Genomic DNA, 26,146 nt, shown 5'->3' with positions numbered 1-26,146 from the left:
CTGGATTTGATTGCCAGAGTGAACATCAACTTTGAGATGCAGGCACATCCAGCTGATGCGTCCCAGATACGACGTAACGTGCATCCTGGAATTCACTGCTAACCACTATCCATCTTTGCTTATGGTACAACTTTTTGTTCAGTTATATTTCCACCAATGATCCATATCTATTGATAGTTATATGGATAACTAGAAAACTATAAGAACAATCAAGACAATTTATAAGTTACTTGAAAGTAGGATGATAAGTAGGTCAAGACTTAAGAAAATAAACTAGTGAATGTGAGAAAAGGAAATAGGTGAAGAGAAATGTATGAAACGTAATAAGAATTTTTAAGCTTTATTCCTTACGATTAATTATGTGATATTGTGGTGTGTGCTACTTATATCGACATGTGTAGTATGTAACGATGGTCAGGATTAGAATGTCTGGCAACAGAAAATCGAGAAGAAAAGAACGAGAACAGAAAGCAATTAATATGAAAGTGCAAAAACAGTGAAGTCTGAGATGATTGACTGATATTTGCAAAAGGAACAATCAAGTTTGAGACAATGGATTGACATTTCGCAAATGAACTATTCACTGTATAGTTCTCAGATTTTAATAATATGTTCTGTAATTTTGTATTCAATTACATTCGACTGTCCCCAGTCATGTTCTCGTTCACTACAATATAATTAAATATGATTTGTTTCACAGTACTGAAATGAGTATCATTATGTTATTTAATTCATTTTAACTAAACAGTTAAAACGTAGTATGGGACGAACTGGTTCAGGTACAGTAACTAATATATTTGGAATAAGTAGTTCAACTAGTGGTATGCGTCCAGCATCTGCTGGTCCTGGAAATTATGATAATATTCCATTATATGGAACAACACCTGGAACAATTCAACTTTCTAGAGAAATGGATCGTTTACATAGAGAATGTGAACATTTACAAAATCAATTAAGAACTAGTCAAGAATCAGAACAAGAAGCTCATAATTTAGTTGATAATTTAAAAAATGATATAAAGAATCTTACAAATGATGTTGAACAATTCAAAGAACAAATTAAAGAATTAGAAAAACAAAAAAATGAATGTAACAATGAATTAGTAAGTGCATTTTTAATTGAAACATTGAGGTTATTTATAATATTTATTTTAATATTAGATGAGTTTTTTTGTGGAGATTGTAGTAATTTCAATGGTTAAGATCATGAGTCATTTAAAGCTAAACCAATGATGAATGGGTCGCTCAATTTCGTGGATTAGTTGAAGTTAGACATTAACACCGTTGGATGTTGGCCGGCTCAGTGATCTAGTGGTTAAGTGCTCGCGCGCGAAACCAGTAGGTCTTGGGTTCGAATCTCGCACGGGGTGAGGTCGTGGATGCGCACTTCTGAGGAGTCCCACAATAGGACGAAATGGCCATCCAGTGCTTCCAGGTTTTCCATGGTGGTCTGGCTTCAACTGACTCATGATCTTAACCATTGAAATTACTACAATCTTCACAAAAAACCCATCTGATATTAATCAACATATGCTCATTAGTGACTGACTTCACGAGGTATATCCTGGAGTTCTAGCGAGAAGTAGTGACCAGTGGAGTTCAACCAGATTTGTTGTGAGATAGTAACTCACTGAAGACAATAGTGAATATATTTATTTTATTTGAACACATAAACAATGATACAAAGAGGCATCAAAATAGATATACGATACATAAATCATTCGATTTTTGTGAGGGTTGGGTGCTCAAATCGAAACAAGTGGTCTTCTTAGGGGGCTATTTTGACTGGAAATTGGATCGATTTTTACCCCGTGCCAATTGTTGTGTCCTTGGCTGAAACATTAGAGAGCAGTGTATTATCGATCAGACCAAAGACGCGTAAAACATGTAAGAACGATCTACAGTTCTGATTATCCCTGCTTCACTGTCTAGCCCAGCCAGTTGAGTCCAGAATGCAAGTCTCAGCCTCTGAGATATGAATCACTATATTTCAACCATACTCTGTTTATATACCAATCAACCCGACCACAACGTACCAATAAAATAGAAAATAACATTTGTACAATAATTAGCCAGAAGTGGCTGTGAATGAGGGATAAGCGATTAACAGATAGGGTATAATTCATGAATGGTAAGTCGTATGATAATAGTTCATAGGTCAACATAAAGCTCAGAATAAGAGGGGTATGAATATGAACAGTTTAGTTGCATAACAAATATACGATAAAAATATACTCATAATATTGGTCCATAATTGGATCCCAAAGATTTCCATTCATTATTCTTATCGGGACACAACAGAGGTCACACCTGGAACCTTTGATTTAAATGTCTAATCCACAAGGTAGTGGAGCAACATCAGGAGATGTAGTTCCATGGTAGCCGGTGACCAATAATTGGTTCATATGCCATTTGTTCCTTCAGGATGGTGGAGCCTATGTGGACCATTGGTTTGGAATCAGGGTTTTCCAACTCCCCCTTAGATGGATTCTCCATTCCACCAATTCGGTTAGAGCACCGGACATTCGATTTGGTCTTCTCAGTGTCGTAAACAACATCGCTGGTGCGAGAAGGCAGTGAGTAGGACTTTCCTGTTAGTGGTTGTATGCACGTGGCCATGTGAGAGCATTTCGAGAGTGTGGCTGACTCTCACTACTCTCGGCCGTATCAGGACATTTGAGGGCTTGGAAAAGCATTCATCTGAAACATTGAGGTTAACCTGAGAAAAAAAACTAAATAAATGGTCAATAATACTATGATGAAGTCATTCTCATTTCTAATTAGGCTAATCCATTTGAATCAGACGGATTAAAAAATGCATTATTACAATGTAATGACATCTGATATCTTTTGAACTTGATACTGTTTAATAAGACGTAGTGAATCTAAATAATAAACGATCTGTGGTGGTCGGTATTCAATATAATCCTTAAACTTCGTATAAAGTTCGTCTTGATAACCATCACTAGATGACGCCCCAACGATATATTAATTAGAAGGCGAATACGGAGTGTTGATTACGTTTATTATGTGACCGCACACAGATATCTAAAATTACAGGTGCGTTAAACAAGCATGAAAGAGTTGTGCCGAAAACCAAGCGAGTGAGTCAGCGAATATGAGTACGAGTAAGCGAGTACACTTAAGCGAGAGAGAGCAATGAACATGAATAACATGGACATATATACACATAGTGAAATGAATGAATCATCGAATCAATTCAGCGGTTAGTAGTAAGGCTAGTAGCGTGAATAAATGCGTGGGCAGGAAGCAATGCTCAAGCATACACGTTCATACAATCTCAACAATAAAAAAGATACAATGTAATAGATAAGTTGTTGTTGTTGTACGGATGACTCAGTTCGTTAATAAGTTAACAAAATGACTTAACCAAATTAAATGTGAACAGACTCAATTGCACGTGAGTTGCTATAGGTCCAATAAGAAATATGTAATATCTACCTCTCAAAAGATGGGCATAATGTTCACCAATTCTCATTGTATGACTTTGTAACCATGATATACAGTTTTTTCATTAGTTGAAGAAATAAATGGGTTGATAGTATGCCACCATGAATGTTTTGAAAGTCTTAGCAGAATATCGTGAAACGAATGAGTGTTTGATCCTGAAGTTGAGTAAACCAGTGAATGATCTTGTCAACTTACATTGATTGTGTTGATTGGGACAGGTGTTGTAGTAGCGTAAGCAAAGCTAGAGGTGAATACTTCAAAAATTACTTCTCATCCACTTGCAGCATTTCTTGTTGTACATTTATTCAAGCAACTCTATTCGATAAATGCATCATTTTAACCCAATCAGGTATTTTGTAACACATGAAATATACTCATCCTCAATCACTCTCGTATTCAACTTTGTATATGTAAGTTACATTACCGTGATGAAACGATAGAACTTATACAAATTAAATAATGTGCTATATTTCATCATCTTTAACATATTGAGATCAAGGTACTACATCAAATCAAGTTACATAACATGACTATGAGATTAAAATTGCTTCATATCTTTCTTTCTACGGACTAATTCTCTCTTCCTGTACTATATCCTTATATGCAATCTTTCTTCTATATATTACCACCATTGACTTAACCACTTCTATGAATCTGGTGTTCATCTTGTTGTGCTAATGCGGTACGGCAGGTCGAACCGATGCACATATGTACCTGATCCTTCGTTGTAGCTAACTGACTGACTAGCTGACATAACATGAGATTGAGTAGTTCGAGAAAATATAGACTTTTAAGTTGGGATAGCCAATATTACCTTTCTAGAAACTTGTGTGATGTAACTGGCAATCGATTGCAGTGATACCAACATACTCATTCGTTATTTCTCTCTCTCCCTCTGTGTGTGTGTGTCTGTCTCCAGAAGGTTCTTGTGTATATAATCGTCTAAATCCCATTCCTAAGTATAGATACACTCTAAAGAATATATATTCTGATTAATGTTTGATCGCCTACTATATAACAATATATGCATAAAAATACTTATAAATTACATTCATCTTGTTTATGTGATCTTCTTTAGATCAAGACTCAACGCGAACTTCAAACGAAATCGGATGAAGCAAAAGATAGACTGACCCATACACAACAACTGTTGATTGAGAAAACAAGTCAGGTGATTTTTTTCAAAGATTTATAAAACATTTTCTTTTGGTTAGATTATCATCAATTGAAATAACTAACAATCTAGTCTATTCTAAATAAAGATTTATTCATTATTCATGTTATCATACATTTAATTTCTAAGTGGAGTTTTGTTCACTGAGCTGGTTTGTTTGATCGTGGAGCTTTCATTGTTCTTCTGAACGACGTCATCAGGTAGAAGTGAATTGTTCCAATTTCTGCACATATAACTTCCAGTTTGTCCCATAAACCTTGATCTTAACTAGTTATTATTGGCTTTTAACCTGTCATTATACACCTCTTTATTTTGATTGTATCTTTCTTTGGTTTGATTCTTGGTCCATTATTTGTCCATGATTTTTCTGATTGGTTGATAGATTGGATCAATATCAATGTGTTTGTTGATTTCTGAGTGAACTGAGTGCTGAGCTTCTCTGGTGCTTTTAGTATTCCCACTATTCAAGATCTTAACATTTTTCCAGTTGAATTTGTGTCCATAGCTGTGAGTTACATGTGGAAAAACTCGAACATTTCAATTCTATGTGAAGTTTGTGCTGATGATATTGTTTGGAAGAACAATGAAAACTCTACGATCAAACCATCGAACCCAGAGAACAAAACTTCACCTAAATCATCCAACTGAGCTACAAATCTTCCCCACCATTTTAACATTTTACTTCTATTTTTCTGGTTAGCGTTTTTTAGCGAGTTAGTTTTCTACGGGATGGGGTCGCTAACCCCATGCCCAACCCTCCTCCTTTAACCGTGCATGGAACCGGCAGTAGCCCCCGGAGGAACTCTAGGCGGAGTTATTTTACTTCTATACCCATCAATAATTAATTACGTAACACTTTTTACTATATATTACCATAATGATCAATTTCCTATATCTTATTCTAAATCGCTCTTAAAACTACCAATTAAAAAGCTAGAAAGACTAAATGAGCAGCATGCACTACTCTGTAATCACCAGAATTTTAAACCTTGATGACCCTAGTATCTATGCAATACGAGACCATGATAGGACATAAATAACAAATCCTAATGTGTATTAAATAGACAAATAGGTTTATTATTAATGTAATGTAATTTTTAAGTGAAAAAAACTATGGAAACAGTTAACAGGTCAGGTAGAAGTTTACGATCAGGAAAAATATCTGAATATCATAAGTTATATAATATAATATACCCTTATAGGCTAGGGTGATTTTACAAAAGAACCGGACACCATCTAGTATTTCATTTGACAACCGAAACAGTATGGCTCAATCCCGATTGCACGTGAGCCAGACACTACCCAGGCTTAAAATTTATAATCCTAGCAGTACACCTGAACCCCACTTCACAGGAGAGTCAGATACCATATAGGCTCAATCCTGTAGCGCAACCATACAGGTACACAGCACAAAGGTGGACCATGAATATCACAAACTAACCAAATAATAAATATGTATTGTAAACATATTATTTGATTTATTTGACCATTTACTGTAGTTCATGAACAACATAACATTCATGATCATAGATCGTTTTCAACAACCAGAATATCCACAAAGAACCCCTTCTGATATTAATCAACATATTCTCACTAGTGACTAGCTTCAATAGGTATTTCTTGGAGTTCTAGTGAGAAGCAGTGACCAGTAGATTCCAACTGGGTTTGTTGTGATATAGTAACTCACTGAAGACAATGTTGAATGTGTCGATCAATTTCATGGATTAGTTGAAATTAGACATCAACATTGTTGAGTGCGGGTCAGCTCAGTGGTCTAGAGGTCCTGGGTTGGAATCTTGCGAGACGGAATCGTGGATGCGCACTGTTGAGAAGTCCCAAAGTAGAACAAAATGGCCGTCCAATGCTCACAGCTTTCTAACTTCAATTAACTCATGATCTCATGTATTAGAAAAAAACAGAATAACATTTGATGAATGAACCAGATACTATTAATTCACAATCAACTGTTTCAAATATTACAGATCTATCTATTAGAAAATAACCTTCATTCGTTTTCTTCTTAGAATTTTCACCTATTAAATGTTTACTCTGTAGTGTGGCGTCGAGTCGCGGTTGACTATGATCACTACTACAGGAAGACTACGTGCCAGTTAACCGATAAGATCCCCTGTAGGCCAAATACCAGAAGGCAGTTGATGGCCGTAGTCGAGATGTATTTATTGACGATCTCGTGGTATCGAAAGAATACCGAGATCGTGCCAGGTTACAAGTGAGGTTACTAAGCGTAACCGGTTTCGTGCAAGGTCACAATCAACGAGGAAAGAATGCAATTTTTTCTGGTTAGCGTTTTTTTAGCGACTTAGTTTTCTACGGGATCGGGACGCTAACCCCATGCCCAACACTCCTCTTTTATCCGGGCTTGGGACCGGCAGTAGCCCCCGGAGGGACTCCAGGCGGAGTTAAAGAATGTCTTTAGTAAAGTTAAACAAACAAGTACAGTAAAACAATCACTGGTACCAAGTGGTTATAATAATTATTATTTTCATTAAACCAATCGCGTTCTCTTGATAAAAATAGGTCACTACAACTCTTTCCTGTTTCTTTCTTTTTTTATTTAAAAAAATGTATTTTAGCTTGAAAATGCAGTGAATCAATTGAACAATGTACGGCAATATTGTTCAGAACTTGAACAACGTATCAATGAAATGTCACAACGACTAAATATGGCAGAATCACATGTAAATATATAAGGAAATGTTTGTTTTTCTTTCTTAAAGGTTTTGCATAATAATTTATACTTATATTCATTAAGAGATATATTCGTTAAGCTGTTAGACAGCTTAGATCATATTAGATAGAATGAGCTTGTACTTTTCAATTGAATCCTAGGACTAGTTAGTGATATGATGGGTTTATCGGCAGTAATGTTTTTGCTATGGTGATGTTTACTGTAGCTTGAGCAATACCACGCTTATTTGACTGATCAACAGATCGGCAAGACTATAATTTATGGACGAACCAATAAGATATGTTACAGCATCAATTTCAGTATCCGATGCTCATGTACGATCAGTTTACAGCGGATTTTAGAGAAGACAGTATAATTTAGCGGCTACAGCATATGGGACTACCAAGAAGTTTCTTTATTTGTGACAGCAGTAATCAAATGACTACTGTACCATGCGCAGACTACCGTGATGAGGTTGTCTTTAGATGTTATTTATGTTGGGGGAAAAGGTCTTTTAGGACAGGATCTTTTTTAGTACGATCCAGATTGAGACTAATGCAAATCATCATAATTGTTGTGAATTGAATAGTCGAAGCATCAATCACACTAGCTGCAATCATTGCAGATGTTACTGAAGCTTCGACAGAACAATGTACGAGTATTGTCGTGATATATGTGCAATAAAAATGACAGGCTTAATAGAGTCGTTTGGGGGAGTCAGGAGAATCGTTGAAATGGACGAAACAGTAATTAGGAAAGGAAAACTGAACAGAGAACGCAGTATTAAAGAAGACTAGATAAGTAGCACTTCCATAAATATACCTCACAGGTCCTTGAAATATATGATAGGTCATCCTAAAAGAGACACTTCCAACGGGTTAGAAACCGCTTCCGTTTGGGCACTCGGGCAGTATCCTAGCCCTCACATAAATTGAATGATTTGTGTGGCGTATATCTATTTGGTACCTCCCTGCATGTTTACGGTTACAAACCGACAGGCAACGACAATAATACCAATTATACGGGAATATGTGCAGCTAGCGCACTACAATATATACAGATGATTGGAGAGCGTACAGTTGCCTACGTAGACTTGGTTATGTGTATCATGTCGTTATTCACAAGTGCAATTTTGTTAATCCTACAGTTGGAATTCACACTAACAATATTGAAGGTATATAGTTGAGGTTGAAAGAGTTTTTGCGACCTTATCATGACTCAAGAGGCCATTAATTATGAAGCCATATTGGTGATTTCCTAAACCGTATGCATTACGATTTTAGAACCTCTGAAACTCTTTCTAACTTTGATACGTTTTTTGAACCATGTAAAAGAATTGTATCTACGTTAATTCTTTGGTTTTATATAATATATTTTTGCTCTATGATAACTGCTTTCTGATTGGCTAATATCATTCAAGGTCATTCAAGATTCGTTCAAAGGTCGTCCATAAATTATAGTCTTGCACTGATGGGTATCTAGAATCTTGATGGAACTGAATCTGCCTGTATTATTCGAAATCCTGTCACCAATTTTCCTGTTTTTAGGCGTCAATACAGATTTATTCAGAACATAGAGAAAGTTTGTTCATTCAACATACCAAGCACACCCTAATGATAAATGCCAACTAACACGAAACCTAAATCCAAGATTTCCTGTCAACTAACTTCAAACATCGAATAGTAAAGATTCTTTTAGTCACTGATATAATTATCCAAAGTATTTTTTTTCACAAAACATGTTGTTCACCAGTAAGCTTATAGAGGTATTTCAAAAGTTTTATTCTTTTAGAATTTTATATCGATAAAAGAGGCTACATGATTAAGCTATTCAGATCTGAAAATGCAACAACTTCAAAATCTTTCGTAAGAGAACAAGCTTTGAAAAGAAGTTAATCTGTTCTGATCATGTAGATTCAGCTATTTCTATGATCAAATGAAGGTTAGATTTCATCACCGGTCGATTTTGACACAACATTAAAATGGATATTCCGTTAATTTGTTTAGGATCTTGAGATATTAGTTTGTTTACAGACTGATTCAATAACTTGAAGAGGTTACGGTATCAGATGACTCAGACAGCATGTTCTTTCGTGTATCATATCCAAAATAAAACAACGAGATAGGAAGATGATAACAAGTGAAATCATTAATATATTTAATTATAGACACAAAACCATCAATATGAGATTACTAAGGAGATTATCTGGGGATGATAATGGAGCATCTCAAATGATCAGTATCCCCTCTTTGACTTAAATATTCATCTTTGCATAAAACTGAAAGAAATTTCTAAACCATAAATAAATAATGTTTAATTCAAAATAAATAAAATTATGGAATGAACATATGCTCATTAGTGACTGACTTCAACAGGTATTTCCTGGAGTTCTAGTGAGAAGCAGTGATCAGTGGAGTTCAACCGGGTCTGTTGTAAGATAATAGTAACTCACTGATGACAATGATGGATATTTCAATCAATTTCGTGGATTGGTTGAAATTAGACATTAACATCGTTTTGATGCTGTCTGGCTCTGTGGTCTAGTGGTTAAGCGTTCGTGTGCGAGACTGATAGGTCCTGTGTTCGAGTCCCGTGAGTCAGGATCGTGGATGCGTACTGCTGAGGAGTCCTAATATAGTAAGAAACGGCCATCCAGTGCATCCAAGTTTTGCATAATGTTCTAGCTTTAATTGACTCATGATTCCAACTATTGAAATGAAATATCCGTTATAAATAAATTTACTACCCGTTCTATTCATAAATATATGAGGAGTTTTTTTAATATGGTGTTGGAGGTAGTCAACAGGAAACTACGAACCTGGGTTTTGTGCTATTTGGGACTCGCTAGCTAGGTGTACCTGTAATCGTTAGGGAACTGGTGCTCCTTGACGGATTCATAATATGATAGTATTATGTTGTTACTTCTCATCACTTAACGTTGTTTGTTTTTTAATTTTCACAAAAGACTCAACAACAAGCAGATGAATTAAAGCGTTGTCAACAATCAGAATTTGAATGTAATCAATTACGTAATGAAATAAAGGCTAGTCATAATGAAGTGAGTTGACTTATCGTAATTATCTGCATTTAGTTTCATGATATTTATGATGCGTTTTTAATGGCTCTACATCTGAGTCCAATTGGATAGTATCAATGTTATTAAAATATACATGTCTTCTATCGTCGTACATATTTATCGACTTAACTCGCGCTAGTTTATAACAGAATTAAAATAAGTCTGAGAAATGAAGCGAAGAGAAGATAGCGAAGCGAGATGACACGCAGTGGAGAACGCATTTGAGCCTACTCCATTTAATCAAGCCTTATCATTACTTATAGTTACATAAAAATACGCTATAGACATGTGATGAATAGAATAAGATGTTAACAAATATACGCTCATATAAAAATAGTCGGGTTTGATAAGTGAACAGTTAGCAAGGTCAAAACGTGACTCAAGAAGAATGGATAAATTGACCTGTCCAGAAGTTTAGAATAATGTATATGAGCTGGACATAGCAACTGATACTACATGTTTAAATATCATTATAGTAATTTGGCAGTGGGCTTCAGTTCTTCCAAGTTCGCAAATGTAAATATGCGTTAAGTTCAATCCCAGATCATTCAGCAGCTATTTGTAAAATATAGATGAGTAAGCAGTATCATATTTCAATTCCGAATATATATATATATATATATATATATATATATATATATATATATATTTGGTTGAAAAGAACTATAACATGAAGGTTAAATTCACTTGATATTGCTTACATGAATCTTCCCATTGACGTTTAAGACTGTAATTGATCAGTCTCTTATTGACATATGTACATACTGTGTATGTGTGAGTGAACATCAACTATGAGGTGGAGATAAATCCAGCTGACGAGCCTGAAATAGAAAGAAACGCGCGTTATGGATTTCACTGCTAGTCCCTATCCATCTTTGCTTATAACATGAAGGGTTTATAATTTTTTTCTAATTGTTCAATACAAACTTTGTTTCTATTCGGTGGATATGTCAATGTTGATATCATAATTAATACGATTCTAAGAAAATCTTACAACTAAATAGGTTTAATCCAAAACTGTGGTTGACTAAACAAAATAAACTGAATTTAATATTACTCGAGTTAAAGCATAAAACAAACATTTCAGTGAAGAATATGTTCTTAACCATTACATTATCAAACAATCTACAATTGAGTAAATGGATATGGACAAATTAGTATGTTGATTAGCACGTATTGTTCTAGTAGATGAAGTTAGCACTAGTGAATAAAGTAACAATTTTAGTGTGGAGTGCTTGAAGGTGGTCACCAAGGAAGCCACATGAAAACGAAACAATTTATAAACTCTAGAGAGTATTAAATATTACGAAAGAAAGCTCAAGTGAATTCTTAATACTTCCAACTCATTCTGTTACAATATTATTCAATTGGTGAAATTTTGTGACTACAGTTCTCTTATAGTTACACTTAGGTAACTTGTGGTTTAATAGAAATATTTGTAGGAATCTACTTGACTACATAATTTGCTCGATCATTATTAAACTACTCAAAACAAAAAATAGTAGTTTGCATTATAAAGTATATATAATTTTATTCACTTGGTATCGTTTGGCTTGAATCTTCCCATTGAAGTTTAAGACTGCAATTCATCAGTCTGTTATTGGCATATGGGCATATTGTGCGTATGCCTCGATATTGCATTAATTCACAAGCTTTTTGTCAGCAATGATGGATAGTGGCTAGCAGTGGAATCCAGGACGTGCGTTTCGTCCTCAATAGGAAGATACAGGCCAAACAATACCAAGTGAATTTAAATTCACCCCATTGTACAAGCAAGTGGCTATCAGGACTCAGTAGCTGAGTGAATAACACGATGGCGTTTGAAACGAACTGTACTGGCTTCGATTTCCAGAGTGAACATCAACTCTGAGATGCAGGTACATCCATCCAGCTGACGAGTCCCAAATAGGACGTAACGCGCATCCTGGTTTCCATTGCTAACCACTATTCATCATTGCTTACAAAAATATATATGTAATTTTGGTTTCATTTCATTAATTGCTTTATTGTGCATAATTATTTACCAGGTGCAACACTTACAATTACAATTAGATCAATTAAATAGAGAATATCAAAATCAAGGAAGAAGAATAGAACAAATGACTATTGAATTAAGTACATCACAAGCGAATACAAATCAAATGAAACAAGAATTACAATTATATAAAGAACGTAATAAAGAACTTGAATTAAAAATTACTGATACACATGAAACAATAAAAGAATCAGAAATTGAAACATTGAATATTTTACACGCGGAATTAAAAGATTCTCAAGTGATTAAACAACAACTTGAAGAAAGAATAAATTCATTACAAGAAGATTTAAGGCATACACAACAAGAATTAGATGAAAAAACGAGAGCATTAGATGTATTGGAAAATACTCATGTAAGTTTCTTGTTTTAAGTCAGAGAGTTCTCTAATAAATTCAATGAACTTACTGACACTATAGAAATAATATGTCAATGAATTATATGAGGTGATATACTTAATAATAAACTGACATGTTAAATAATCGTCTATCTTTGAAGTAGTTCACATTATTATTCCTTAAATAAGCTATTGTAGATCACCAACGTTGATGATCTTTATCGAATGATTGAGGGCCTACTGTAATTAGACGGGAATGATGTGATGAATTATCTAACTTTGAAGTCACACCTTGCGGTCAGCATTTAATGTAGATTACGTTTTTTTGTCATATCAAAGTACAATGGCTGTTTTGAAGATAGTGAGATCACCACCGCATGGGCCAGTCCATAGCATACGATTAACTGATGCACGTTGCTTGTCCTTGACTTTAAAAGGGATCGATGATCTTTTCGATATTCAGTGACTCAACTGCTGGATGATTTGGCTAGGTCTCAGTGACATTTCAAAGGCCCTACACTATGAATGATAATAAACATGTTTCTACAATTGATTGATCACTGGGTGGTGATCAATGTCATGTATGTCAAGTCCTTATTAGTGCAGATCGAATGCTATCGATCATGTTGCAATGTGGCCACCAGTCTAGGTGACTCGACATTGAGATTAGATGGTGGTTGGAGGTAGTCGTCAGGAAACCCTGGACCCGGCTTTCGTGATACTTGGCACTCGTCAGCAAGGTGTACCTGTAATCTTGAGAGAACTGGTGCTCCCCAGCGGATTCGATCTCGTGTCACCCAGATTCACAGTCAGAGACGTTACCACTGAGCTATCCGAGTCCTTATTAGTGCAGATCGAATGCTATCGATCGACTAGACACGCATGACATTGATCACCACTCAGTGATCAATCAATTGTGATTACATCTCAGTCCTACAGGAGGTTAGTCACGGCTCGGATAGCTCAGTGGTAACGTCTCTGACTGTGAGTCTGGGTGACACGAGACCGAATCCACCAGGGACCACCAGTTTCCTCAAGATTGCAGGCACACCTTGCTGACGAGTGCCAAGTATCACGAAAGCCGGGTCCAGGGTTTCCTGACGACTACCTCCAACCACCATCTAATCTCACTAAACATGTTCCCAGCAATTATTCAGTTCACAGTGAATTGTTCCATATTATTATAGATTCCTGTTTTCAGAAAATCTACTCAAGTCACAATAATAGTTTATCTGAAATAGAACGATTTAAGAGCATTCATAAAATGTGACTTTGCTACCCTAATCGTTTTAACACTAATAAAACTTTAACAGAAGAGTATTAATAACCTGAAAGCTTTCTCATGAATTTGAATAATGACCGACTTGGCGGGGACATATTCAGCTTGAATTCAGAAATATCAAGATGATTAAAACAAACCTATATAGTTTATTTGTATTCGATTGATTAACCTGATGTAGTGGACAAGGTCATACAGAAAATAAATGGCGGGTTCTATTGACGTGTAAATACACGAATTGGTCATGATCATTCGATTTATGTATTTATATGATAAAAATGTTCACAATCATGATAATTAATATGTAATTTGTTCTTATGATAATAAGATTTTGTATATCACATTACAAATTGACTTTAGTTAAGAAGCCAAGGAGCATAGGACAGTTGTTAAGTCGTCATGTAAGGAGTTTCGGTAATCTACATAAACAACTTCTCCAGTCATTAAATATAGGGTGTTCATCTCTTTGACATACACGTTACATTTTGATCACTGTCCTATTGTCCTATTGCATCATGACTAAACTCTCTTCATTACGATTTCAATAGTTGTTAACTGCAAATTTAAAAAAACTTCTACAATTCTTCTATGCTAACGAAATCTTTATAATTTTTTATTTCAGCTTCGAAATCAATCTGAAGAAATAATCAATTTGCAAAAAGAGCTAAACAATGCACGTGTGCAAATTGAAGAGCTTGGAGGTCCTATCGAACCAGGTTCTAAATTGAAAGGATCAGTGAGTAGTTATATTTGTCAAATAGTTTTCTTTTTAGAAATTTATAACAAATGTAAGATAGATGATTAACAACACTGAATGAATTTCAAATCCACAATTTTATGGATTGTATATATAATGTGATGAGATTATTAGCAGAGTGTTTTATATGGGATTATTCATTGTTTAGTCTTCATTACGTCACCTATGGCGCAGGCGAGATATCTGTCAATCAATTAAGGGACGAGTATAGTGCACGGCAGTCCGTTCTGTTTTAATTTACGGCAGCGAAACATGGCCATTAAGAGTAGAAGATACTCATAAGCTACTGGTACTCGATCACAGATGCCTTAGAAATATCGCTGGCGTCTGCTGGGATCACCGGGTGAGTAATAGTGAGGTTAGACGCAGGGTATTAGGGAATGATAGTAAATCAGTTGATGAGGTTGTTAATCTTCATCGACTGAGATGGTTGGGCCACGTGTTACGTATGCCTGGACACCGATTACCACAACGTGCAATAGTAATAGGTGTTGGGGATGGTTGGAAGAAAGTTAGGGGCGGCCAAACCAAAACGTGGCATCAGTCCTTGAAGTCACCTACTTCTCGTCTGAGTCATGTTGGTAGATGCAGACTATTTGGTTGGGGTCCGCGTGACTATCGTAACCAATGGTTGGAGACTCTTGGTGAAATGGTTCAGAATCGATAACAATCGCGTAGGTTTATACATACTCTGTCTTCCCTTAAACTATGAGATTAAAATCGCTTCATATCTTTCTTTCTGTACTATATCCTTATATGCAATCTTTCTTTTATATATTACCACCATTGACTTAACCACTCCTATGAATCCGGTGTTCATCTTGTTGTGCTAATGAGGTGTGGCAACTTGTACCGATGAATATATTTGCCTGATTGACTGATTAACTGACTGACTGAGTTATTATAAGTTAATCTTGCCTAAAGAATCATAGAACTCTTCTTGGAATTCTACTTGGATTACTGCCAGCATGTGGGTAACAACCCCATTCTATGAAAGTGCACTCTTCTAAGAAACTCTAACCAATCATAAGAAACTAAGAAGAATTATGATTATGATTATTATGCAATGAAACATCTTGTATACATTTATATTTTACAATAATGATAAGTTCATTCTATGTTTTATTATACTATTTGTATTATATTCCATCTATTCAAATAGCCTCTAAAAGTGGAAATTGATACGTTGAAAAAAGAAATTAGTAAACGTGAAGATGCAATTAATCGTATAGAAAAAGAATGTGTAGGTTAATTTCTTATGTATATATGTATTGAATGTTCGTTTTATAACATGGATCAGTATGTTTTGTCGTCGTCGTCGTAGTCGTCATCGTTGTTGTTGTTGTTGTTGGTGGTGGTGGTGGTGAAAGTCATGAATGTTCCAACCTAAGAACTGTATAATTCATTATTATCATTTATAATTTAAACAATGAAAAATCTCTTTTTCAGTATCATCATCATCATCGTGAAAATGGTTTGGTAGCTAATTAGTATGTATGTTAGTAGACAATTTGTAAAATATAAGGGAGGTATCTCATATTTACTGATGAAATAGATTTGAAAAAACGAGTCATTGTGCTGACTCGAGAATCTACGGAAATATTGGGATCTAAATGTGTAAAGATATAACAATTACTTGCTTACTTACTTACTTACTCACTTTCGTCTGTTACTCCCCCAGTGGAGGATAGGCCACCGACCAGCATTCTTCAACACACTCTGTCCTCAGTCTTCCTTTCCAGTCCTATCCAATTGTTGATCATTCTTTTCATGTCTGTCTCTATTTCTTGGCGTAATGCGTTGTTTGGTCTTTCTCTTCTTCTTTGACCTTGAGGATTCTAAATGAAGGATTGCCTTGTGACGCAGTTGGGTGAAGATGTAATAATAATAATAATAAACATTATTATTATAAGCAAAGACGGATAGCGGCTAGCAGTGGAATCCAGGATGCACGTTTCATTCTATTTCACACTCGTCATCTAGATGTACCTACATCTCACAGTTGATGTTCATTCTCATACTCGAACCCAGTACAGTTCATTTTAATTCTTTTCTTTGAATACCGTCATCTCTTGTCTACTACCGTATAACATATTGTTTTTAGCCATTTTACACCATTTTTTTGAATACTCAGTTATGATAAGCTCATGGAAATTCATTATTATGTAAGTTAGCATGGCTGTATATTATTATTATTATTAAGTGACCTTTAAGTTACTTTATCTACTTTGATTGGTTTGTCGTTATGATGATTAGCTATGATACGTATATATGATGAATTTATAAAATACAATTTTTCATTAGTACACTATACAGCATGTTTGTGAATTGAATGAATGGCAATGGATTTGAATGCATGCAAAAAAACGGCGGCCTGCTTGAATATCTGGGCTACCTGTTTCTGTCATCTAATTATTTCAACAAGTTATCCGCTTCTTTTCATTTTGTTTTAACTTCTCATTATGTCCATTAATCACATAACCTATACAGGCGCGTTTATGAAAAGCCTACGACATTTCGCTGCACAAGTTACAAAAAAGTACTATAAAAGACATCGTCGTGGTTGGCAATATGCATTAAAGAGAATGAATATTAATCGTATGTCGATTCCCGAGCTGCTAAATTTTAAATGTCGATCACTAATCAACAAAGTGGACTATCTGGAATTCCTACCAAGTCAAAATATGTATCGTAATTGTGGTGTCATCACAATTCAAGAATCTTGGTTAAATGATTTACAGGACGACTGTCTAGTATCACTACGTAATTTCAAAATTTATCGTCAGGATCGACCAAACAATAAAAAGAGGTGTGGTGGCGGTATAGCTACGTTTGTAAACATAAACTGGTGTCGATCATCGTTTGTGTGTTTTAAGTTTTCAAATGACTTTATCGACTGTCTAACTCTAAGATGTCGTCCAAAACACCTGAGCCAATACAAATATGTTTATGTTACCAATATCTACGTGATTCCAGACTGCACGTCATCGGCGTTATCTGTTTTCGCTGATGAGTTCACTGAGTCCGCTGTTACCGCCTTCAGTGATTCACTTTCAGTTGTATGTGGTGATTTCAATTCATGTGACTGTAGCTTCCTCACGTCACTAGGTCATCAAAATGTAGTAGATTTTCCTACCCGTTTAAATGCTCATTTAGACTTCGTTTTCATTAATGATGTGTGTGTATATGCGACTCGTAAACGTGCTCCATTGTCTAGCTCGGATCACTGTATAATTCATGTTCTACCTAAATTATATGGAAAGCATGGGAAGAGTACAATCTTACATCAAATCAAGAAAGTCAAATATAGGTATTACTCAGAAGAAAATATCCGAAATCTAACAAACATGTTTCATACGACTAACTGGGAATTAGTTACAGATGACTCACTGGAAATCACTACTGATGTTATCATTTGTCACCTTAAATTCTGTTTTTGATATTTGTTGTCCCACTGAAACCATTTTTGTAAGTTTTGATCAACTTACATCTTCATAACTAAAACGACTACGGAGAGTGGAAGAAAGAATGTACAATGAGAAAAACTCCAATGAAGTTCGTAAGCTAAATCGTCTGATAAACCTATGGATTATACATCTCAACTGCATGTTTACTCAAAAACTCTTGTCTTGCATAAACTCTCCAAGTATGTGGAAACTCTTTAAAGAACTTACAATAATAATAATAATAATAATAATAATAATAATAATAATAATAATAATAATAATAATAATTACAAATGATACCATAATGATGAATTAACCTTAATACTTAAGTTATTCAAATGAATCTATTTTATTTTATTATTGTTATACATTTTATTGATTAGCAAGAAAAGCATATACATCGTATTGAAGCAATGCAATCACAATTACGTCGATTTGAAGAAGAAACTGCTAATTTAAATCAAGTTTTAGATGAACAAAGAATTGGATTAGAAGAAAGAGATCGTGTTATTCGACAATTACGATCGGATCAAGTAAAAAATACAACTTTTGAATAATAAGATTTTATAAACAAAGATGACTAGTGGCTAGCAGTAGAATCCAGTTTGACATCTCAGAGTTGTTGTTCACCCTGGGACTCGAACCTAGTACCATTAGCCTTAAACGCTATCGTGTTATCCACTTAGTTACTGAGTCCTGATAGCCACTTGCTTGTACAATGGGATGAAACGCTCATCCTGGACTCCATTGCTAGCCACTATCCATTGTTGCTTATAAAAGCTTATGAATTAAGGCAATATCAAGGCATACACCTAATATGCACATATGCCAATAACAGACTGATCAATTGCAGTCTTAAAACCTCAATGGGAAGATACAAGCCAAACAATACCAAGTGAATAACATTTCATGTTTCATTCCTGAATTGTTTGGAAGTAGTCAAAATAAAACTATACTTTACAAAGGTTTCATGCTAGTTAGGGTTCATCAAAAAATCATACTTAAATTATTGATGGTACTGATAATTCTTGTAAGATTTGAAACGAGAACACTCTAATTCACATACTGGGTTATTACCATTAAGTTATTCATCTCACAATTGACGTTCTATGAGAATGAATTGTTTACAACTGGTTATTTAATTGTGTAGTGATTATTCTTACCTTTGTTTAGTCATTTAGCGTTAATTGAACTTAATCAATCAATCTTAAATTTAGATTTTATTGTCAGTTCTAAAAGTTGAATCATATTGGTTAGAATGGAACAGTTATCATTGGAAAGTATTGAATAATCACATCATCCAATGTCATTGTTAGGTCCCGGTAAGCATAATGAATGGTAACTTTGGGATCCTTTTATGGACCAATACTATGCCTACATTTTTATCGTATAATTGTTAAATAACTAAACTGTTCATATTCATGTTCCTGTTATCATAAGCTTTATTTTGACCTATGAACTATTATTATATCATTTACCATTTTTGAATTATGCCCTGTTTATCACTTACTATCTCCTACATTCACAGCCACATTTGGCCATATTTTGTACAAATGTTATTTTCTATTTTATGCTACGTTGTGGTCTGTTTGATTGGTATATAAACTCAGTATGTTTGAAACATAACGATTCATATCGCAGAGGCTCGGATTGGTGTTCTGAACTTAACTGACTAGGCTAGGCGGAAAGCAGGACCAATCAAGATTCTAGACTGTTCGCACATGTTTTACGCCTCCTTGGTTCGATCGATAAATCACTGCTCTCTAATCGGCGGTCACAAATTATAACAGTCATGTAAACTGATTTATTGTGAAATACTGATTTCCAATTCTATTGAAATGATGTTAATCACTTATAGAGAAATTCTCACAGATCACTTGTATCTGGGATTTATCCTGATTTTCTATTGTTTAGAAAGACAATGTTACTTACTTACTTACGCCCACCTGTTTCGTTGGTCTTCGATGTTGGTGATGTTAGCTTCATCATTTAAATCATCCATTTCAATGAACACTGTTGAAACAACTTCATATCAAAATGATGTTTGTATTCAGTAGTATAAAAGCATAAAATCTAAAAGATGTTTCTTTAATATCAAATAGGTTTATCTGATTTTATTATTGTAAACTAAGAAATTTTCATCAGTACCTTCGTACATATATTTACACACTTTCTAATTATTGATTAAATAATATCCCATTTTATGGGAGAAATGAAATGAAGTATGTATCTTAAAAGGATAATTTAAGTCTAAAACTATTGAGAGGTCATCATCAGTTTATGTTATTAACTTATGAGTTTATGCTCCTATCAATGTATAACGTGATGATACCGCCAATTAGAGAGCAGTGAATTATCGATTGGATCAAAATACGTACGAGGAACCTAGAGTCCTTATCGGTCCTGCTTCCTGCCTAGCACAGCCTGTTAAGTCCAGAACACCAATCTCAAACTCTGCAATATGAATCGTTTATTTCAAACATGCTGGGTTTATATACCAACCAGAGAGACCACATCGTACCATGAAATAGAAAACAACATTTGTTCAGGACGTAGCCAAATGTGGCTGTGAATAAAGGAGATAATAATTAACAGACAAGGTATAACTCAAGAATGGTAAATCTTATAATAATAGTTCATAGGTCAAAATAAAGCTTATAATTAGAGGGACATGAATATGAATAGATTAGTTACATAACAATTATACAATAAAACTATACACATAGTATTAGTCCATAATTAGATCCCAACGGTTACAACTCAATATTCTCATCGGGATATAACAGTTTAGTGTAAAAATAAATGTTGATAGACACCCATAGATGTCATTTCTTAAGACAGTTGATTCAACATATATCCTAAAATCATCAACACTATGATTGTTCTTCAACAATAATAATCTCATTTCTTTTAAACATTAAGGTTATCAACCTGAACAAAATGCCTGATATCTTATCTCTAGTAATATTGATTTGTTTTAATCTCATAACTTTGAATTTTGATAATTCAGGGTTTATTATATTAACGTTTAATTAGACGAAAGCATCTGTTCACTATCTAATCATTCTGAGGTGGTGGTGATCGATGTCATGTATGTCAGATCCTACTTAGTACAGATCGAATCCTATCGACCGAATTGCAATGTGGCCATCAGTCTAGGTTACTCGACATTGTGTGCACTATATTGAGATAAGGTGGTGGTTGAAGGTAGTCAATAGAAAACCATGGACCTAGGTTTCGTGCTATTCTGGCACTCATCAGCAAGGTGTACCTGTATTCTGATAATCCCTGACAGATTTAATCCTGTATCACCCAGTTTCACAGTCAGAGACGTTACCACTGGGCTATCCGGACCACGACTGACCTCCTGTAGGTATTTACAATTGATTGATCACTAGTTGGTGATAAATGTCATGTTATCCAAGTAATTCATCGCTCTTCCGATAAGTATCCAACCTTGAAAAAAGGTGCAGTATAACAGTTAAAACTCAGTTTTTCAATGGAATTACTTTTTAATGAGTTAAGTTGAAATGAAATTTTATTAGTTATAAATGATTGTTCTATTTTTCATAAATAATAGGCTCAAGGATCATTGATTGAACTTGAAAAATTAAAAGCTGAACATAATGGTTGTAAAGATAAAATTGAACAATTGAACAAACGTATTGCCACATTGAATAAACAAGTTGAAGATCAATCTGATGAAATTTTAACAATCAAGTAAGTATATGTACACATCTTTCTTTAACTAGTATGATCATAATAATTAATATGTGAATTTATGAGTCAGTTGAAGCTAGACCACCATGGAAAACCTGGAAGCACTGGACGGCCGTTTCGTCCTAGTATAGGACTTCTCAACAGTGTGCATCCACGAGCCTTCCTTACGAGATTCGAACCCAAAACCTGTCAGTACCTCCAGCGAACTCTTAACCACTAGACTATTGAGCTGGCTGGCATCCAGCTGTGTTAATGTCTAGCTTCAACTAATCCACGAGGTTGCGCCACCGTCCACCATTGTCATCAGTGAGTTAATATCTCACAACAAACCCGATTAAACTCCACTGGTCATGGCTTCTCACTAGAACTCCATGAAATATCTTTTGTTATATCCCAATGAGTAGAAAAATTGTATTTCTGAAGACGTTTCGTGACATAATGTAAGCGACTTTTTCAGAGTAACTAAATAACCGAACACTACATTTACACAAGTTTAAATATTGCTGTGGTGTGTGTTATTGATGTCGAAAGATATAAATAGTATGCGTCATCAATAGAAAGTGAAATGCCTGTAGGCAGAAGGTTAAGAAGATCAAAGAACAATTGGTGTGGAAACAAAAGAATAATGAAGTCTGAGATGATTGACTGATATTTGCAAAAGGAACAATCAAGTTTGAGACAATTCGTTAACATTTTGAAAATGAAGTATTTACTGTATAGTTCTCAGATACATTCAGTTGTCTCCACTTCTGTTCTCGTTCACTGCATTTTAGTGGCCTTGAATCTGACTCCAGTTAGATCACGTGATTGATCATTATCGAGATATTACATATATTTTTTACAACCATTGATCTCGACAGACAATCAGGTGAATGAAGCGAATAGAAACGAGCGAAACGAAATGACACGCAGTGGCGACAGTCGTTTTGTCCTAGCATGGGATTCCTGGAGAGTGCGCATATACATATACATTGATTTTACTACTATTTTAATATCAATTCTTACCATTAACAATTCAAATTCATAATTAATGCTTCATATAGATTTTAATTGTTTATTCTCTGATGTATAATCATTTCAGACTGGAATCACTTACTGCTTCATTGTGTGAAAAAGAAGCTAATATTGCTTTAATGGAATTGACTGCTCCAAAGAATACAACTTCTAATCAAGCTTTAGAAAAATTACGAATTGAACGGGATCAATTACAACAACAACAAAAACAACTTGTATGTCACTTGAATATTTATTTTTAAAAATATTTCATTAATAATTTTAACTGATCACATTTAATCTAATGATTCAATACTATCACAAAATTATAAACTGGAATTGTCTTGGATGAATCCCAGCAGTTTTAAGTATTTTTCAACTTTTGTCTAATCGATCTGACATTCTAAAACATCTTTTATTGATGTTAGATGTTTATTGGCAGTCATTGGAAGGTGTTAGAAGAATACTGAATACTCGTTCGTACTTGTCAATATGGTGTGTTTCTAATATTGATGGGATTGATGTTCACCACAGGATTAAAGACTGTGCCACCAACTAAGAATCACTGGGTTATTCAGTCCTCGGTTGAATTTCTGTACGACTAAGATATCGAATCCTATGATTATCTTAGACAAAATTGTATAGTCACTTGAATAATGACTACCGACTAATATTATGCATAGGTTCATCTAATTTGAAATTCATCTGTTCAGTCTGTTAGCACTCTAGTTGAAGGTTATATGGATTACTTGAATGATATAGAAATCTAATCTATCCATTCAGCAACAATATCAAGTGGTTTTCAAGCTACTATCGATAAGTACTACTAGAGTAAAGAGTCACAGAACTGAGGATGAAACATTTTCTCCAACTTATCAAAATGAACAACCATTAGTGCCACCGATACCTTCCATGACCATTCTTTGTCATCAATTGTTTACATACGTTTAAAAATGTCTTAAAAAGTATACTATGTTGATAGCCTTGAGCAACTTATTGACTACTCAGGATACTCTGCCTAGTTATGTAACCATTAACAATAAAAACCACGGCAGCCTAATAGTCTTGATGTCATAAATAGTGTTTTACATGTAAATTTATTCTTTATCATAAGGGAAAACAATTAATTTCACACACGAGCAGTTGGGCTAGTTTGTGAGTTAGAGTTATAACCCTAAACCCCAACCAACTAATACCAGCGGTAATGCAAAGTCGTTAAGGTTAGGTAAAAGAAATTAATTAAGATTATGAATTAGGTTTTGATTATTTATCACGAACTGACATTAGCTATAATGAAATAATGCTTTACTATCCTTTTTGTTTCAAAACTTAAGAAACTTGTCGTTGATGTTAACAGTCAGTAGGTAGCTAGATTGTGAGAATACTATCTAACTACATAAACACACTTGGCTACACATTGAATCAACTTAACATACAATCTTCATCAGCAGAAGAAATTTCTTGTAATCTAACTTCAAGACTACAGCATATTCACTGTCTGGTTGTAAAGGTGATATTTTTTAATCATTTTTTTAAAAAGGCATTTTAGTGGTCGACTATTGTCAATCTTTAATTTTATAATCCATATTGAGCTTTTAATTTCACACAGAAAAAAAATAAACAAAAGAAACTCTTGTTATGACTTGATGTCCGGATTTTTATCACGCGACTTATTCACCAATCAGGATACGACTTCTACAAATCTTCACACTATGCCAACCAATGACGTTCAACCGGTACGAGCAGTCTAGCGTCCTTATTGGTCCTATGTCCTCCTAGCCCGTCCACTTGAGTCCAGAATACAATACCAGCTTCTGCAATATGAATCGAATGGAATCGTTAATTTCAGACATACTCGGTTTATATATCAATCAGACAGACCACAACGTACCATAAAATAGGAGGCAGTAGTTAATAAACTGAACATAGATTAAGAACCGTAAATCGTATAATAATAAATTATAGATCAAAATAAAGCTTATAGTAAGGGGAATATAGATATACATAATCTAATTATTGAATTGTTATACAATAAGAATATTTATAGAATATTAGTCTATGAATAGTCCTTGGAAGTTACCCGTAATTTAATCTTCACTCGGATATAACAACTCTCTTAATCCTGATTGACTCATTAGGGACCGCCAGTACAATATAATTTTCCTAGAGTATCTATTAATGATCTAATGTTTTCTTTTTATTCCCGTATTATTTCTTTTAGAGTAATACACGTGCTATGCTTTTAGAAGAAAAAATGTCACGTCGATAATTTCTTACTTAGTTCAAATAAATTTTTTGAGTAAAATTACACGATTCGTACTATACTTTACAACTCAGTAATAAAACTATCCATCTCAGTAATCTGTTATCCTAACTATCTATCTATCTATCTAACCACACTTCTATCTATCTATCTATCTGTCTATCTATCCACACATCTATCTATCTATCTAACCACACTATCTATCTATCCATCCACACTTCTATCTATCTATCTATCTATTGTTGAGCCATTGACATTTTAATTATATTAAACATAGTTATATTGTTTAATTTCAAATTTCAATTTTTATTTAATTATTATCGTCATTTATATTTTGATGATTTCCCTCTCATCTTTGTTTATTTCAGTCCCTTTTTTTCTTTTTTTTTCTTTGTTATTTTCTTCTAATTTAAACTAAACATGAATTAATATTTACTTATCATTTTTCTTTTTTTAATTGTACAGATAATATCCCTTTTAATTCCTTATCATCATTATTCATATAATAATAGTATATATAACAAAGGTTTTATGTAGTCAAATATCTTAATAATTTTGTATTTAACACTTGAATATATATATACATATACATATTGAATGCATTTAAACATATATGATATCAATGTCCAATTATTATTATTATTGTCAAGGTTATAAATCCATGTCAGTATATCATTTGCATTATATAAATTATCTATTATTATTATTATTATTATTGCAGAGCCACTCTCTAGTTTATAATTATGTCGAATTACGAAATAAAGTTTAATATTTATAGTTTATCAGTTACATCATTTATGATCGGTTTAATGGAACACTTGAACTTTTTAAAATAACTAAACTGATAATAATAACTTGATCAGTGCGTGGTTTTTTGTTTCAATTCTAATGATTTTAATCATTTATA

General features: G+C 34.1%; 1 protein-coding gene across 1 annotated transcript in view; it reads left to right on the top strand.

The window, feature by feature from the left end:
• Nucleotides 1-26,146, top strand: part of MS3_00000154 (uncharacterized protein) — a 109,153-nt gene extending 83,007 nt beyond the window's left edge. The window contains exons 30-40 of the mRNA XM_051208037.1: nucleotides 749-1,102; nucleotides 4,549-4,641; nucleotides 7,239-7,343; nucleotides 10,299-10,391; nucleotides 12,437-12,799; nucleotides 14,683-14,796; nucleotides 15,980-16,060; nucleotides 18,647-18,796; nucleotides 21,844-21,983; nucleotides 23,065-23,212; nucleotides 25,198-26,146. Coding sequence (XP_051069978.1) covers nucleotides 749-1,102; nucleotides 4,549-4,641; nucleotides 7,239-7,343; nucleotides 10,299-10,391; nucleotides 12,437-12,799; nucleotides 14,683-14,796; nucleotides 15,980-16,060; nucleotides 18,647-18,796; nucleotides 21,844-21,983; nucleotides 23,065-23,212; nucleotides 25,198-25,245 — 1,689 coding nt within the window. The 3' untranslated portion in view covers nucleotides 25,246-26,146. The remainder of the gene's footprint in view (nucleotides 1-748; nucleotides 1,103-4,548; nucleotides 4,642-7,238; nucleotides 7,344-10,298; nucleotides 10,392-12,436; nucleotides 12,800-14,682; nucleotides 14,797-15,979; nucleotides 16,061-18,646; nucleotides 18,797-21,843; nucleotides 21,984-23,064; nucleotides 23,213-25,197) is intronic.

This window comes from Schistosoma haematobium, chromosome 3, assembly GCF_000699445.3.
Source record: "Schistosoma haematobium chromosome 3, whole genome shotgun sequence".
Taxonomy (NCBI): Eukaryota; Metazoa; Platyhelminthes; class Trematoda; order Strigeidida; family Schistosomatidae; genus Schistosoma; species Schistosoma haematobium.
This window is presented reverse-complemented; position numbering and strand designations above follow the sequence as displayed.